A 16782-nucleotide genomic window follows, 5' to 3' on the forward strand; every position below is an offset into this window, starting at 1 on the left:
TATTTAAATGTGAACTCACCTCGTTTGTACTTTCTGCAACAATATGTGAGGCAAAACACAGCTATACTTCCAAATACACCCTTCTCATTTTATGGTGCAGTTCATCAAGCAAAAAATTACAAACTAGAGGGGAATATGTATAAAAATTCATATTAGTGAAAATATCATTATAATGCTTTATAGGATGTATTAGACCAAAATGTATAAAACACATACTAAGAGGCTGATGAATTTTCATGAGAACAAAAAATTTAAAAAAATTGAATTCACACTGTGACCTGGAAATGTGGTGAATGGAAGGTAAGATTAGAAGACTAAGAAAATTGACAGATGGGGACCATCCTTAGAATGGCCACCCTGAGTTGTAGCAGATACAGTACAATTTTGGTGGGCTGCTACTTTTCATGTGTATGTGTCAAATTTCATTAAGTCTTTGTTTCTCTCTATATCAGCACTGCTTCAGCATTTTAAAAGGATGCAGACATATGGCAGGGGCTCAAAAATATCACAAGCAAAGAAAGGAGGGAAAACTTTTACCCTCTTTAGCACACAATTTTACATCCTGCAGTTAACGTTCATTGAATTGGTTTTTGACTTCAAAACATATGAGCCATATAAAGCGGTGCTTTTTGATAATGAGTTCCGATAACAAGTTTATGATTACTTCTGAATTGCACTATAGCGGTAACACCCATAAAGGAATAGTCATTGGAAAGTGAGGGCCTTATTGTACACATGAAATTAAGAGTACTGCAAATACAGTACAGTGGTACCTCGGGTTAAGTACTTAATTCGTTCCGGAGTTCCGTTCTTAACCTGAAACTGTTCTTAACCTGAAGCTCCACTTTAGCTAATGGGGCCTCCTGCTGCTGCCGCGCTGCCGAGGCACGATTTCTGTTCTCATCCTGAAGCAAAGTTCTTAACCCGAGGCACTATTTCTGGGTTAGTGGAGTCTGTAACCTGAAGCGTATGTAACCCGAGGCACCACTGTAGTGAAATAGAACTTTGGATAACTAGCTAAGCAGATTCACTGGAATGCTTTGTTTCATTAAATCTGGGGCACTTTTCCTTTCCCCTCCCTTAAGCTCACAGGTTTTCAATCAGAGAATTGGAGAGTTGGAAGGGACCCTAAGGGTCTTCTAGTCCAGCCCCCAGCAATGCAGGCATTACATTTGCATTAGACACTTCTTACACTAGTTTTAGTAGTCTGTGCATTCATTCCTGAGACTAGTCTTCACATCAAGATTTCACACACATCAGAAAGGCATCTATTTTCTTCTGCACTGCCTGTCAGCTGCAATCTCAGTTGCAACTTCAGGCTAGACTATATATAGTATCCGTGGGGATGCACCAATATCACTGGATCCACAGTGCCCAAAAGTTTCAGTAATTGTTACAGCAACCTTTAAAGATCAGAAATTATCATTATCCCCATTTTGCAGATGGAGAGGATAGCTGAGGCAGACGTTTGGCTGGTCTACCCAGGGAGCTTGCTATTAAGGTGACAATTGAACTGGGGGGTTAATGAAGACAATCCTCTTACAGCACAATCCAGTGCATGTTTACTCAGAAGCAAATTCCAATGTGTACAACAGAGCTTACTTCCAGGTAAGTGTGCATAAGAACGCAGCCATTATCTATAATGCTATAATGACCCCAAAATCTATGCTGTTTTAGTGCACACCTGCCCTTGTGTCTAATTCTGCACATATATGCCAGCACTAGTTGGTAGGATCAAGCTGTTTCAGTTGCAGTCCATCCAATTCCACACCCTCCCACTTCTATTCCCCACTAGTTCCCCAGATCACATTCTACTGTGGCTAATATCCAACCCAGGATGGTTGTTCCTATGCCTCTGCTTAACCTTCTGTGTTTATAGCTTTGTTGATAATCTCAAAGCTATCACTTTCTCTACTTTACACAGTCAGCCAATCCCCAGTAGTCTTAGTCATAGGACTCTCCCCTTGGTCCTCAAACTCAAGACTAGCTGCCCTTACATAACAAACCCATGAAGTAGATGTTTTATGCAGGAGGAATTAAGGCACAATGAGTTGTTCAGGCCCACCAGGAATTTCACCCTTCAGACCACAGTGTTTTGAATTTTTATGTGTTATGTGAAGGCCACAACAAGGTCTGTATTTCAGCCAGAAGTCATCAGTGGCTGAGCTTCCCCTGGCAAGATACACAAAACAAAATTGATGAAATGGATCCCAGTCCAGAGAAGGTTAACCATGACTAAGTCCCACAGGCATCAGTTGGGTTTCAGTTGGTTACGATAAGATAATTTGTCCACTGATTTCACTGAGACTTGAGCATTATTAACTTTATCTAGATTGCAGCCATTGCCTCTGAGCACAGCAGCTCCTCAGGGTGAGGTCAATGGCAAGGCATCCATGATATATGGAGTGGTATATTAGCCTTGGCACATTTTTGGAAATTAACTAGTAGCCACAGCTCTCCAAACTAGGAGATTCCTAGAACATAGGATTATTCCACACATGGCATCGTCCTTGCAAATCTGTATATCACCATGTATCTCAATTTCCTTGCAATCCTGGGGCCTTTCATCTTGAGCTATTTATTTCACCATGGAAATGTGCAGCTGTTGGCATTTGCCCTTAAAGTCAGCAAATTGCCATATGGTTGTGCAGGTGTCACAGTCACCTTGAACGATTGCCTGTGACATGAATGATGCCACATTGGCCATCTTACTGATAGAAGAGGAGTTTTCCAGTTAAAGCAACTACCTAGAGGAATGGTGGATTTTCTTCCTCTGAAGGTCTTCAAGCTGGACTACCATCTCTATGGGGTGATCTAGCTCCGGATTTCCTGCAGCAAGCAGCAGGTTACATTAGCTGTCCAACCTTTTGATTTAAGCAACACCACTCTCTCCCCATGCCAGTTCCATTTTTATGTTATTTATTATTTGTAAAACTTTGGAGCTGAGCATCCTTGCCGCTGTCCCCAGCAGAGACACACACACCAATTGCAACTTTCATGCAGGGGTCTGTTCACCTAAATACTAAAAAGCAGCAAAGCCCCACCACTTTGCAAACATTCTTTTCTTCTTCTTGCAGCACAATTCAATGCAAGCTTACTCAGAAGTAGACTCTGTACAACGTGCTCCTTAGAAATAGTGCTTGGCATTTCTAAGTAGCCACAGTTATAGGAAGTGTGCACCTCCTCTCCATTTTTAAAAATACATATATCATAACGAAGTCTGTTTGAATATTGTGGATTTTGGCTTTATACTTTTGTTGGTTTTTGATTCCTAGGTTGCTTCTAGATAACCTGCTTAATGTGCACCCATCCTGATTTGTTTGTGGAGAGATTAAACAATGCTGTATCAAGCATGTATTATGTTGGCCTACACTTTCCCACCACTTTCCTTATTGCAAAAAGTCCAATCATTTGTGGAAGCAGGTTTGTTTTGCAACAACTCCCAATCCACAATCTGAATATGCCTGTATGTGACCAAATGCCATTAAAAATAATGACAACATCCATCTGTCAATCTATCTATCCACACACACATACACATTGTGGTGGAGCAAACCACACATCTCTTCTGTGAATGAAAGCTTGTGAGGATATTGCCCAGAGGCTAAAAGAAAAAGAAGAACCATGGGAGATATGTTCACTAGCTAAGCCCTTCTGAAATATTTTGGAGATAGGAAAGTCCTTCTTCACTATGGAGGTATGGAGGCAGCGATTTCTGTCCCATTCTGTGTTCCTCACAATCAGCACTTGTTTCATCTCTCCACAATTTGGCTTCTGCTAAAACCTTCCTTTTTTGTATTTCTAACTGCTATAGACAAAACTAACATAATAAATTATGTAATTAATGATGCAATTAATTTCAATGCATATCAGTGGAAGGGAAACATCAAAAACAGTTATAGCAAATCCTGCTACATGATTGCTTACATGATTTCCATTCCTGACCTTGGGTGAACATGCGAATTTGGGCCATTTCTGCTCCCATGTCAATTTATTGAATTCTCTGACATCCCTACTCTTCACACACTTATCTTGAAACACACCCAAAGCATAAATACTCTACATTTTAAAAAACAACAGGGTTGTACCTTGGCATGGCTTTTAATTGAAAGAGAGACATTCAATCCCTTTGTATTTTTAAGAGAAGCTTTCCCAGTTCACAAGGCTAAACACACCCCTGTGCTAAGCACATAAAAAATATGAAAATGTTTGCATTCATTTAACACATACACTAAATACAAAGAAACCATGGAATGAATTGCTGTTTATGTACACAAAGGAAAGGGAATGATTAACAATCAGCTGAAATAAACTTTGGGGTAGATTGTTAAAGCTTCAGCATGGGGCCTACACAAAATCTTTGGCTGGTACCCCTATCACTCATGACCACGGCTCATTGCCGGCTCTCAATTTGGGAAAGCCTTTGGTCCTTTGGGCAAGGCCCCTTTTGGCGCAGGCCTACCTCCTCCTTGCTGCCATTGTCACCTGCTGTTGCTCTCCTTGCCAATGCTGCCTTCTTGTTTGCCAAGGAGAAAACTAGCGAGCTAGTGAGCAGTGGTAGTGGCTGCTTCCTCCTCCTTACTGCACTTGTTCATCCTCTCTGGAACAACAAAGGAGAAAGTGGCAACAGTGAGGAGAAGGAGCAGGAGCTAATGGGGTCTTTGCAGTGTGACATCTCTTCAAACCGCTGGATACCAGCAGGTGCCTAAATACGTCAACCTCTGACACCAGCCTTGCCTCAGTCAAGAGAACTGCAGGTGCTCAAATGCACACGCAACACATGCAAACACTGACTGGCCAATTCATTTCAAAGGAAGAACCTGAACAATATGTGTGTATTTTTATGCATGCACATATTTATGGACGCTGCTTCTGAAAGCAGTGAATCAGAGTCCAAACCAAATCTTGTAACACGCACATGCACACACACACACGGGTTGAATTGTATTTTTTTTTGAGATTTTAAAAAAACTATTTAAATGTGATTTTTTATTGGGGGGGGGGGGTTGAAAAGAAAAGAAAAGAAAACAGTACAGCTTAATGCAGAAACAGGAAGGAATGGACTTAAGATTGAACACTTCCAAAAGTGTCACTGACCAGAAACAGACTGATTCATCCATTCCCATTTCCAATAAAAAAATAAAATTCTGTTTACACATTCAACTGGAGTCTTTCCTCCCTCCTTCTAAGAATTAGTACAGCTTTGGGGATCCATTAATATAACTGAGCTTGACAAATGTCCATGGTGCTTTCCTAGGACAAAAATCAGCTTGTCTTCTAGCAAAAATTTCACGATCCGTTTCTAGATTATTCTTACATATATATTTTTTCTCACCAATCTATGTATGTGGTCAATTTATAGTTTAAAATACTTTTTCACACGCACACCCATATATGTTTTCCACTGAAGTCTGTGCTTTTTCCGAGACCCACCCAAATTCCAGTACTTGGCTGGCGAATGTGCCAAGTTTTCTTGCTCTCTATGCAACAAATGGAAAAAAAATGCCCCCCTTTTTTCCATTTCTGCACATTCTTGGAGAAAGGAAGGAAAGTGCTCCAGAGAAATTTGGTCCTACCTGTTGTTTCAAATGTGAAACATGAAAGCGTCTCAGAGCAAGTAGCCTAGTGCCTGCAAGTGAAACTGTGTTCTACAAGAATCACTGAGATTGAGTATGATTTCCAGAAAGAAGCAGAGGAGAGTGACCATGTTTCAAAAGAATTATAAAACAAGAAGAATGCAAGATGCCATGATTCTTTGTTCCAGTTCAATACTATGTCAATGAGTCCCTTGAATTCATTGATGTTTTATGAGGGAGGTGAAAACATCAAAGCTCAACAGGGAAAACTATTGAGTTTTCCATAATGAAATGATAGCTTTCAGCTGCAGCTTCACATCCTTTCTTTAATGAAAAGCAAGTTAATAGATTTCAGCATTTCATGAAAGGCAGAGAGTTTGGCTGTCTTTTCCTTATGCTTATGCTTGAAGCATAGGAGACAAGGGATGAATTTGTGGAAGCTGAGTTGAAGGAGCCCACTTACTGGCACTGTTTTCAGATGATAACTCCCCCTTTACCTCCTGAATGGCTTTGACTTTCCAGACCAGCATGCTTGACGAGTGACCAGCTCACTGACAATGATGATTTTCCTTCTCGGCATGGACACTGCCTGCTGCTGGATGCTAGCTTGCATTGTGAGCTTACCTAAATCTCTTTCTCACTTCTGGAAGATGTAACCAGCATGTCAGGGAAATATAACAAAGAAAGAGCCCCAGAGGCTTCCAGCACTGCTCTAACCCATACTTCCCCCTATTTTCAAAGTCCAGAAGCCTTCTGTAGCTAAAATGACATCCACTTGAGGGAGTTATCAGCCCACAAGAGGGAACCCCCAAAGTTTGCTGGAGTACAGCTTTATTTGGGTGCGAGGCATCTCTATGAGGATTGAGCATGGTCAATAGCCACATAATGCTGACCAGCTCTTGGTTGGAGGGAGAGATGGAATGCAAATAAGGCTGCAGTCCTATCTGGCTGTAGGCCCCATTAAATTCAATAGGTCTTACTTCCACTCAAAGCAGGAAACATGCTCCAGAGCAAATAGAAAAAGCTGGCTGGAGGTGCCAGGGGATAAATGGAGCATATTTATAGATGACCTTGAAGTTCTCGCTTAGATTAGGACAGGTGTAGCATTTTTTCCAGGACAGAGAGAACATAGAATCAAGTGCAGGAATACCAGAAAAGACAGTTAGGCTGTAGGGAGAGCAATAGGTTGGGCACAAATCATGGCTTAGGGTAGAGAGCGGACACACACACATGGCTGCACGCCTATCAAAGAAACAAGGCTGAGGAAAACAGACAGAGAGTGAGAGGCAAAACAACTTACACTCAGCAAAACGCGCGCCCAGCTAACCAGCAGCCTCTTCCTGCTTCTTTTTCAGGGGCTGGTGGATGGGGGAGAGGGAAATAGCAGCAAATGCTGTCAGAGCCATCAAATAAAATTACTTCCACCAGGTCTCATTCTACATCCTAAGAAGAGTTGAGTCATCCTTTTGCTCTATTTTGTGTTATACTGCTGCTACTCCGTGTACGGTGATGCTTCCTAAAGAGCTGCAGATCGTTGCCATAGGAGGCAGGAATACCTCTTTGACCTCCCAATCTATGTGCAGATGGAGTCAGTGTGTTTATTCCCTCTTCTGAGCCACATAACAGAGTGTGCCCCCTCCCCTGCATATCTGGTGTCGGGTAGGACTGCTGACCAATTTGGGGCCAGGGACAGCAGGATCCTGCACTTCTTGGAAATGTAAGGCTTCCCCTAGGGAAGTTTTCTAGTCTTCTGTGATAATATGTGGCATCTTCTTCGCTTTTCTTGCTCCACTTTTGTCCTCCAGAACCCAAAACAAGGCAACAATGCCAACTAAGTGTTCCTGCTGTTGTTTTAGTTCAAACTGTGCGCATCTAGTTCAGCTTAGCTCTGATTAATGTAATGGGAAGGAGGGGTGGGGTCTCTATAACAGCAGAGACACCACCACCCCCATTCTATGCTGCAGATACAATTCAAATCACCCTTGCCTGTGGTTGTGTGTCAGTGAAGGGCTTGGTTCCAATTATTGCAGAGTTAAATGCATGCTTAACTGTCCTGAAGCATGTGAGCAACATCTAAAAATTAGAGAAAACAATGGAGTCCAGCACAGCCAAAATCCCTTCCATGGAATGTGCATCAAAGAACCTTCAGAATGCTTTTAGAAACATAATTTGGGGATTAGGTGGTAGCTGACTATCCTTTGTTATGGAAAGTTTTGCAATGGTACATTTCAAAAGAAGACAGATGAAAACCTCTGCATTATCAATTGCACATAACTTCAGCAAAATGAGGTGGTGTGGTGCTTGTTTATTTACATTTCATGCTATCTTATCTTTATTACTGTTCTTTTACAGTCCTGTCTCTGCTCAAAAGTTCAACAATCTTGAGAACGTCAAACGCTGAGTCCTGAAACGATTGTGCTAAATAATGTAGGACTGTTCACTGTCGCTGAGCAGATTTCTATAATCAGATCCAGGCAATGGTAATGTGACAATCTGAACACATAACTGTGTGTTTCATTGACTTTTCCAGGACTAAAGGAAGGTGAGAACTTACTATGGTGTTTTCCAAGTCACCTGTTGCAACAGAACAACAAATATTAGCCTTTGCCAAATACTTCAGTTATGTACTAAGGCTGATGATGGATATCAGCTGGGTTGAGACTGGTGGGAACAGAACATAAACACTGATATGGCAGTGCAGCTGTGGAAAATAAGCATACAAGGAATGGCCATTAAGATTCTACAAATGATTTCTAAACCTAAATTCAAATACAGTGATACCTCAGGTTAAGTACTTAATTCGTTCCGGAGTTCTGTTCTTAACCTGAAGCACCACTTTAGCTAATGGGGCCTCCTGCTGCTGCCGCGCTGCCAGAGCACGATTTCTGTTTTCATACTGAAGCAAAATTCTTAACCCGAGGTACTATTTCTGGGTTAGCGGAGTCTGTAACCTGAAGCGTATGTAACCTGAAGCGTATGTAACCCGAGGTACCACTGTACATAAGATGAATTTGATAACTACAGTACCACAGTGTTGTTGTTCTCACACACTGTATGTGGTTCTTGATTGGACAGCATAGGAGCATCCTGAGCTAATTTATTTGTTGGTTTCCCGCTTTGTTCATCGAAGGCTGCAACCTGATACCCACTTACCTGGGAGCAAGCCCATTAAACTCAGTGGAGCTTATCTCTGAGCAGCCATGTATGTTTATACTGCAAATTTGGTAAATGTGCAGTGATGCATTGAGACCTAACTGACCACTAACCAGTGCTATCCAGGGAATTTTATTTTGACGTGTGTTTCAATCCTCTGCATGACACAGGAAAAACAAAATGCAACCAATATGTATGAAGATAGGGCTGGCCGGCATTTTATCTTTTCTGTATTAGAAGCAATAGCTGCTGAAATCATCTGTGAGATTATATAGTGCCTTCTTAGGCATCTAGTCATCCTGTCTAACCACCAAACCACATCCAGGCAATGGACTGGTGGTCCACAAGCAGAGAGCAGGTGCCCTGATTTAAGGTGCCTGCAGCACAATATCACTACATCATCTGAGCAAATGAAGCTAAACAAAGCCTTCCCTCAAAGAAAAAAGTCCAACAACAAGCCCACAGTCACCCTCCAAGACATTAGCTAGTTTGACCTGGTGGAAAATTCCTCCCCTGGCCTAAAATATGGCTGTAAGCCTTGAGCAAAAGCCATTCATCAACTTTTTTCAAGGGAGGACTTACCTAAGGCTCCATGCTACTGATCTGCCTCTAGCTATAGAGGACCTTGATGCCCTGAAACTCAAGGAACAGTCTAGATAAAGGTAGGAAGTTTTCTCATTGTGATAGAAAGCTTAAGTACCAGTAACTCGGATGGACACCAAGGGGATTTAAATTTGGCTGCATTCTGCCCATGCATCATACTTGTAGGCATGCCCTATTAGACAAACACATGGGGCAGCAGAAGGTCACATCCACACCATACTTTTAAAGCACATTTAAGGCACATAGCTCTCTCCAAATAATTCTGGGAGGTGTAGCTAAGTCACAAAGGTACAATTCCCAGCACCCTTGAACCCCCAGGATTCTTTGGGGAAGCCATGTGCTGTAAATGTATGGTGTGGACAGTCAGAAATCCCAAGTAAGCAGGAAAATATCATAGAAAGAAACCCCAAATGGGAAGACTAAAGGATGTGACTGGGCCATGGAGTTCTGGCAGTGCAGACGACAGGTACAAGCCCTCACTTAGGCTAACAGGGTGAAAGGAAGCAAGCAGCCTGCTTGTCCTTATTGGGAGGAGTAAAACAGGGGCCAGGAGTTGCATGCTATAACCATGCAGCCCTGTCCCAATTCTGCCTCCTCCAGGATCCTTTAAGGTATGAGGGGGTCTGTCACCTTCAATCACTCATTTTGGGTGGGTAATGGGATAGCAGTGCTTCCACCCATTCAAACAAATCTTCCAAAGGACTCTTGGAACTGCAAAGGGTGCAAAGGCCTTCAGAGCTTACAGCATCCTGAAGTGGGAAGAAGTTATGGTTGGAGATGTACAAATCATCTCTCCCTCCCCATGCTTTAGTCCCTTTAGTTTGGGACTAGGTAAGGAGCTTAGCTCTTCAAATCTGAGTTGTTCAACAGCAAAGTTTCAATACCGTCAGGGCAAAGCTTACGGTAATTCTTTCCCAACCCTGAACCTGGGTGGTGTAGCTATGATCTAACAGAAGAAGGAAATGGATGAAAGGATGGAACACATCTCCAACTCCAGTTCTCCTCTCCCTGCAATCCTCTAAACTCTTAGGGCTTGTCTGCTCCCTTCTTCACTTTAAAGGGTCTTTTGTGAATGGTTAATGGAGACTGAAGTGGAAAGCACTTTCTCCAGCACAAATTAACCTTCCTCCCACAAGCTGTGAACAGAGGAAGCTGTCTTATGCCAAGTCCGACTCTCAGTCCATCTAGCTCAGTATTGTCTAGTGGCAACAGTTTGAGGCAGGGGTCCTTCCCAGTCCTGCTTTGATTTGCCAAAGGTTGCACCTGGGACCTTTTGACAATGAATATATTCATTGCCACTGAATGACAGCCCTTCACATGAAAGGGACAGTTCCATATAATAGCTTATAGGATCCTGGAGCAGGGAGTCCCTAGGTTTATGGGATGTGCACCCAAGCCCAGTGTTCCACCCGTTCTCACAAAGAAATCAGGAAAACAGCAAATTCCTCCCCCAACTCGCTGTGCTGGAGGATTTAAGGCAGGGGTGGCCAATGCCCATCTTGACCACCAGCTCTGCTGACTGACGTTAGTGTCAACAACACCTACAGGGCACCAACATTGGCTACCACTGGTTTGATGAATGTTTGCCCCAGCCCCATTCTCAATGATACAGCAAGAGCAGGAATTTCCCCCTTATTTATTCTCCCTTCCCGGCCATTCCTCAGTGTCTCCCATGCTGTAGAAACAAAATAGTAAAGTGCTGCTTGAGTCTGTAGTAACTCATTCATGAGTGTTCCTTCTTTCCAGTAGGTTAGGAACAGAACAGCAGGGCAGCAGCCTTCAAGCACTTGACATTTAATGGGTTCTGTGAGGTGGCAAACTTTGATTTTAACTCTTTAATACAGAAACTTGTATCTGGTATATTTCTGTGTTTAATTTCTGCATATAGAGAGACAGACAAAAATACTTTGGGGCAAGAGAGAAAGGAGAAATAATATAAAAATGCCCATATTTTACTTAGGTGGCTTTTTTAAAAAGCCAAAAATGATTTGAAACACGCAGTCTCAGGGCAGTATGTAGAATAGTTAATTTCTGTTGTTTTTGGCTCAACACCTCAGCACCGTCTGGTACTTCAAGGTTCAGCTCTCTCTTTCTTACCAGAGGCTGCCGGCTGTCTGTGTTAGCTAAAGATATCTGGGGCAATAAAAGTGGAAGAAACAGCACTATCTATAAAATCAGGACAAACAAAAAAGAAGTTTGGAGTCCCTGAGTTTATGATTGCCACAGTGACTTGTTTCTTTGCTTGACTGAACAAGTTTAAAAGATCTGCTTTAACCTGTTTTAACCAGGATCAGATACAAAACCTGAACCTTGGACACATTTAGGTCTGTCCAAGCCAAATCTAAAAATGTGTGCAGTCTTTGGATGTGTGTCTTGTGTACTTGTGTACTTGTTTGAAGTAATTCTGGGTTGGCCAGAGACAATTTGTGGTGCACCTACCTCAATGCTTCTTGAACAATTTTGGGTTTTTTTCTGGATTTTTTTTTCATCAAGAGCCCTTTTACAAATCACTACGGAAATTACTGTTATTAATTTGATTTCTTACTCCTCCCCACCCCCCTTCACCCCGAGGTCCTGCAAGGGAAGCACATTTTGGACACTGCCGCTAGTTAAAGGAACAGGGTTGCTTGGCATGATTTGTACAATTTTGTTAGATTGTATTGTAAGCTGCCTCAGAGAGCCTTTGACTGAAAAGGGACATGCACAGAATGAAGTGGTCAACTTAGGTGGTAGAATTTTGGACCGTACCTTTTCAGAATTCAGTGGGGGTGTACATCTCTGTGTCATAAATTTGATTGCTCTACATAAATGATTTCCTACATGTATTAAATTTCCTACAGCATTAAAACTTCATAATGTGCTGGCTTAGGCAATTAGTTCAGGGAGTAGTCAAAAATTTTGCCTCTCACCTGCAACAATCTAAAGTAGTTTAGTCTAGAATTCTTAACCTTAGTATTCTGCCATATTCTGTGTTATGTCTAGGATGGATCTTATTACATTTTCCCCAGATCCATCAGGATGTGCTAAATGTTTGGGATCAACACTTCATGCACACAAATTTTCAGTTATGTAGATATATCATATCTCAGACAAAACAATATCTATGTAGTTAAAGAATTCAGGCCAACGACTACTGTTTCTTTCTCTAGGCCTTGCATGTTCTTCCGCATACAAATGGATGCCTGGTCATAGCATTTTTATTTACAGTTTTTTTTAAAAAAAAAAACTTACAAATTAACATTGTTTAGTGAGCTTTTCTCACTTTTGAAGGTATATCAGAAATCACAAAATGCTATTGGACAAACCTAGCAAAATCAAAAGCTCTACATCCCACTATTTTTAATGTGAGAAATGTAATCATGTGCTTAATTCTGCCATATAAATGAACGGGAATTGAATGTAAGCTGTGCACTAAGATGTTTATCTAGTTGTGAACTAAGGCATTTATTTATTATGGTATTGTTTAATGTTCATTCCTCTGTTTAAGATTGATGGCTTAAAACATGAATAGTAGAGATACTGAAAGTAAAGGCATCATGATTTGAACAGCAAAGGGGCACAATTTATATCAATAAATCAAACAGAAAAAGGTTAACCTGTTGAAGTTAAAAATAGCATACATCTTCCCGTTTCGCATTAAACATCTAGATCTGTTGTTTTCTGGAATTAGCACAATGTGGAAAATATTAATTTTGCTATAAATCTGTTTTAAGGCGTACGTTCTAAAAGGGGATATATGACTAAGTTGCCGCAAATTAATGGTGGGCTTTGCAATTCTATCTCACTTTTCATACGCTTGGAAATAAGACGGTCGTATTCTTCATGCAAGTGTTGTTTATTTTATGCCTCCTTATAATTAGTACAAAAACTCTTGTGGAATACCTTCTTATGCACATAGTTAATAGAGACTTTAAAGAGTTCTGATCGAGTTAAGAAATACAGCAATTAAAGATGATTTTTTTTTAAATAACCAAAAGGAAAAGTGAACAGAAAAACAACACCAGGGTCTTTGAGCAGAATAAGCATTTGGAAACTCTTTAAAAAAACAAAACAAAACAAAAAACCCAGTGGCCCAAGAAAAGGACTGGCAAAGTAAAGTTCAGGGATTTATCACCGTCACCACCCTGTAGCACCTCAGATCATCAGGATAACCCATCAAGAACTACATACCTTTATTTTTCTTTCCCCAGACAGAATTTCATCAGCACTCAGCAAGCTTGGCTTCCCAGATAGTTTGAGTAACTTTAAAAGGGATAAAAAAAAAGAAATAATCAGGACAAGTCTTAATCATCAGCTTTGCATTTCTGTGCAATGTTGTTCAGCTATTGCTAAGGAACTATGCATTCCTCCTTATAATTTCCTCTTACCTACCTGTAAAAGAGCAAAGTTCAGATTCCTTTCTTGAAGTTACTCTCATGTCAAGCTGGATGGCCCTTCCTTGAAGGAGTGTGTCCCTCAGGTAATGTATCTGTGCGTGCTTTTGAAAGCCCTCCTTCCCCTCCACACTCCCACCCAACGTCCCCTCGTACTTGCTGTCAGTCAAAAACAAGTTAGAAAGAGCCTTTTCTGAGTTGGAATTACCTGAATGAGGAAGCCAGAGGGAGGGAAGGAATCTGAGAGGAGACTTTGTGATTTCAGCAGCATGTCTTAAGGAAACCTACAGCGAAGACCAGGAAACCGTATAATTCTAATGAATTCAACACCCTGTCAGGAGCTGAGCAAATACCTGATTGAAAAGAAACTGATGTACTTTCAGAGGATGTCAGTTAATCTTTGAAGAAACTTGATCAAAGTCCTTTCATTACCTTATTGCCCAAATAAACAAGTGTAAAAATCTTGATATTATCCTTTTGAAAAAGAGAAAGAGAAATGGCTGAATATTCCTTCCTTTTAGGGAAATAGCAGGTTGATTGTGAGGCAAATACACAGCAGGTCTAGCTTAATGTGCAGGTCTGGTAATAACCATGGACAGAGTCGATAGCCCAGAATATCGATGGTTCCCAGCTGATTGCTGGCACTGCTGTTTCTTTTTGATCTCTTGTGTGTGGCATTTCCTTTGTTATTTACAAGACATGAGAATTAAACATTGGGAAACACTGAGTGTTGAGAAAGAGAGCTATATTTTGCCACTCTTAATGGTTCCAGGATGTCTTGGGCATTATGGTTTTTGATGTGATTTCCAGAAGTAAATCAATAAAATGTAGAGCGAAATAGGAGACATTCGCCTTTCAGAAGACTCAGTCTGCTAGCCCTGGAATATTGTTCTCTGATATACACATTACCTTTCACTTTTTTTTAAAAAACCGCTTGTTTACAAAAACAATTACAATTGATTTGTGGCCCTAAAAAGGGTCCCCAAAGCAGCTTTAATAAAAACACAATCATAACCAATTCAAATACAATAAATCCAGGAGCAGAATAAAGAAAGCACTAACATAGCCACCAATAGGAGAACAACAACAACAACAACAACAACTATATTCAGATTAAAAGCTAGTCTCAACAGTATGCCAAAATAGTAGGAGTATGTAAAAGCCCCAGATGAAGCACTAACCTAAAGTGAACGGCCCTACTTTGGAGCTATTCAGGCTATTCAGAATACAAGGCAATTTGGATCTGAGGTGAAATAGGCTGGTCCCAAAGTTCTAGATTTGCCTCAGAGATTTGGAAGGGTATTTTAATTTTTAACTTTTTCTGATATGTTTGATACATTTCTGAACCTCCTTCAAGCACTCCCAACCTGAAGAAGCAACTCCCCCAATATCAACCATCTCGGGTCCCAAGATCAGCTGGGCTGCTGCCTGATTGGTAATGGCCTGCGGCAGGGCCTTCTTGGTGGTGGCTCTCCATTTGTGGAATACTCTCCCTGGTGGGGTGCTTCCGGCTCCCTCACTGACAGTCAGAAGACATTCTATTGGACTTGCCCCACCCCAGCCAGCAGTCGCTGCAGCTTTTAATAAGTGAATGTAGGGAAATGGTTAACACAGAGTTTGTTGCAACATATCCACTAGACATCCACTATTGCTCCTTCCAATTCCCCAATTTTTAAAAAAGTAAATAATTAAACAAAAAAGAGTCGGACATGACTAAACGACTAAACAACAACAACAGAAATGTATTATAGAGAATCACTGTTGCTTGTTCACTCTCCCCCTCTCTAGGAAGGTCACAAAACAAATACTAAGCCTAGACACAAACACAAAGTTCCTCAAAGTAAGAAATGCTCCCTGTTGCTGCCCTTGCCTTCAGGGAAACAACTTTGAGCAGGCTTAGAACCAATGTATGATTCTGTTAGGCTAATGCTACTACATAGGGCTGCTTTTGAAGTAGTCCTGACTCCTCTCATATCTGCTATAGTGGCTGTGCAGGGCAGGCCTCATAACAACAAATGGAGTAAAAGCATTCCTACCAGGACTGACTATCCAGCAGCCCAGTCAGTCACATGGCTTTTCTGCTTAGAGACACATGGGAAGAACCTCTTTCCAAGCTACAAAGGCATGAGCGAAGAGCAAATGAAAAACACAATCAACCAGTGACATAGCATGGGTTGCCAGTGCCCAGGGCCACATGGGGGGGGGGGTGAGAGGCAAACGAAGTACACATGCACATTCAACTGCCTAACAGTGTCCATGTCACCCAGGAGATTGCAAGCCCAGACATAAGAGAAGAAGAGTCATTCTGTTGTCTGGAGAGGTCACTTTCTGTTCGCATGGAGAAGCCATTTTCAGTGGAGCCCAGTGATGGAAGTGCACTGCTGTATTGAGGCAGCACTGGGTGTTGAATTTTTTATGCCCCTAACAATTTTGGGCCCAGGATAACCGCCCCTGTGCCCCCCACAACCACGCTACGCCAATAAAATGAACTTTTGAGAAACAAAGCATGGTTTGTGCGATCATCTGTGGTAGTTATTTGAATGGCTAAATTTATTGCTCTGTTCTATAGTATCGGTGGACTGTGTGCAGACTTAAGCAGGCACCCGGATAAAGAATTATCATGTTATCAATACATAGATAGCCAGAGACCTTTGCTTTAAATTACCAGCGTGAACAATAAACTTTTATCTAGGGATGGTTCCTGGAGGCCCATAAAATGGCCTCTGACCCTGCTTCTGTTTTCATTAGAACATTAGCCAGGGGAGAGGGACAGGCTGGGGCTGGGCATCATTCCTTCTAGTAGCAAATGCAGGTGGTTGCGTGTCCATCAGTCTGGAAGCCAAATGAGGCAACTCCCAAATAAGGGAGCAAGTTTCAACATACCTGGAGGGCTCCCTAGATATATTGGTAAATTAAAAGAAATGAGAACTTTTAAAAAATAAAACTCCAAAGGCCTAACAAGTACCTGTGAGGGCCTAGACTTCCAAGAATGTTGATAGCAGTTGCGCCTAGAGGGTGTAAAGGAAGTTGGGCAGGCTGTATGAGGGCTCCTCCAGAAGACTGGTTTTTTCCCGCAT

General features: G+C 41.6%; 1 protein-coding gene and 1 long non-coding RNA gene across 8 annotated transcripts in view; both read right to left on the reverse strand.

Annotated features, from left to right (window-relative positions):
• The window catches only part of LOC310705604, a 328640-nt gene that overhangs the window by 13245 nt on the left and 298613 nt on the right, over window positions 1–16782 (reverse strand). The gene's annotated exons all lie outside the window — the stretch shown is intronic.
• The window catches only part of KCNJ15 (potassium inwardly rectifying channel subfamily J member 15), a 32442-nt gene that overhangs the window by 13245 nt on the left and 2415 nt on the right, over window positions 1–16782 (reverse strand). The window contains exons 1-4 of one of the 7 annotated variants that reach the window (XM_083500226.1): window positions 13914–14204; window positions 13503–13574; window positions 6877–6934; window positions 4463–4600 (exon numbers count right to left, since the gene is read on the reverse strand). The exons of 1 other annotated variant lie outside the window; for it this stretch is intronic. In XM_083500226.1, the coding sequence (XP_083356352.1) occupies window positions 4463–4479 (17 nt within the window). In that variant the 5' untranslated portion in view covers window positions 4480–4600; window positions 6877–6934; window positions 13503–13574; window positions 13914–14204. Of the gene's footprint in view, window positions 1–4462; window positions 4601–6876; window positions 6935–13502; window positions 13575–13703; window positions 13891–13913; window positions 14205–16782 lie in introns of those variants that run through there. 5 more of the 7 variants (XM_083500228.1, XM_083500227.1, XM_083500229.1 and 2 more) reach the window with 5 other exon arrangements.

Source organism: Podarcis liolepis (genome assembly GCF_965112155.1).
Source record: "Podarcis liolepis genome assembly, chromosome: 4".
Classification (NCBI taxonomy): Eukaryota; Metazoa; Chordata; class Lepidosauria; order Squamata; family Lacertidae; genus Podarcis; species Podarcis liolepis.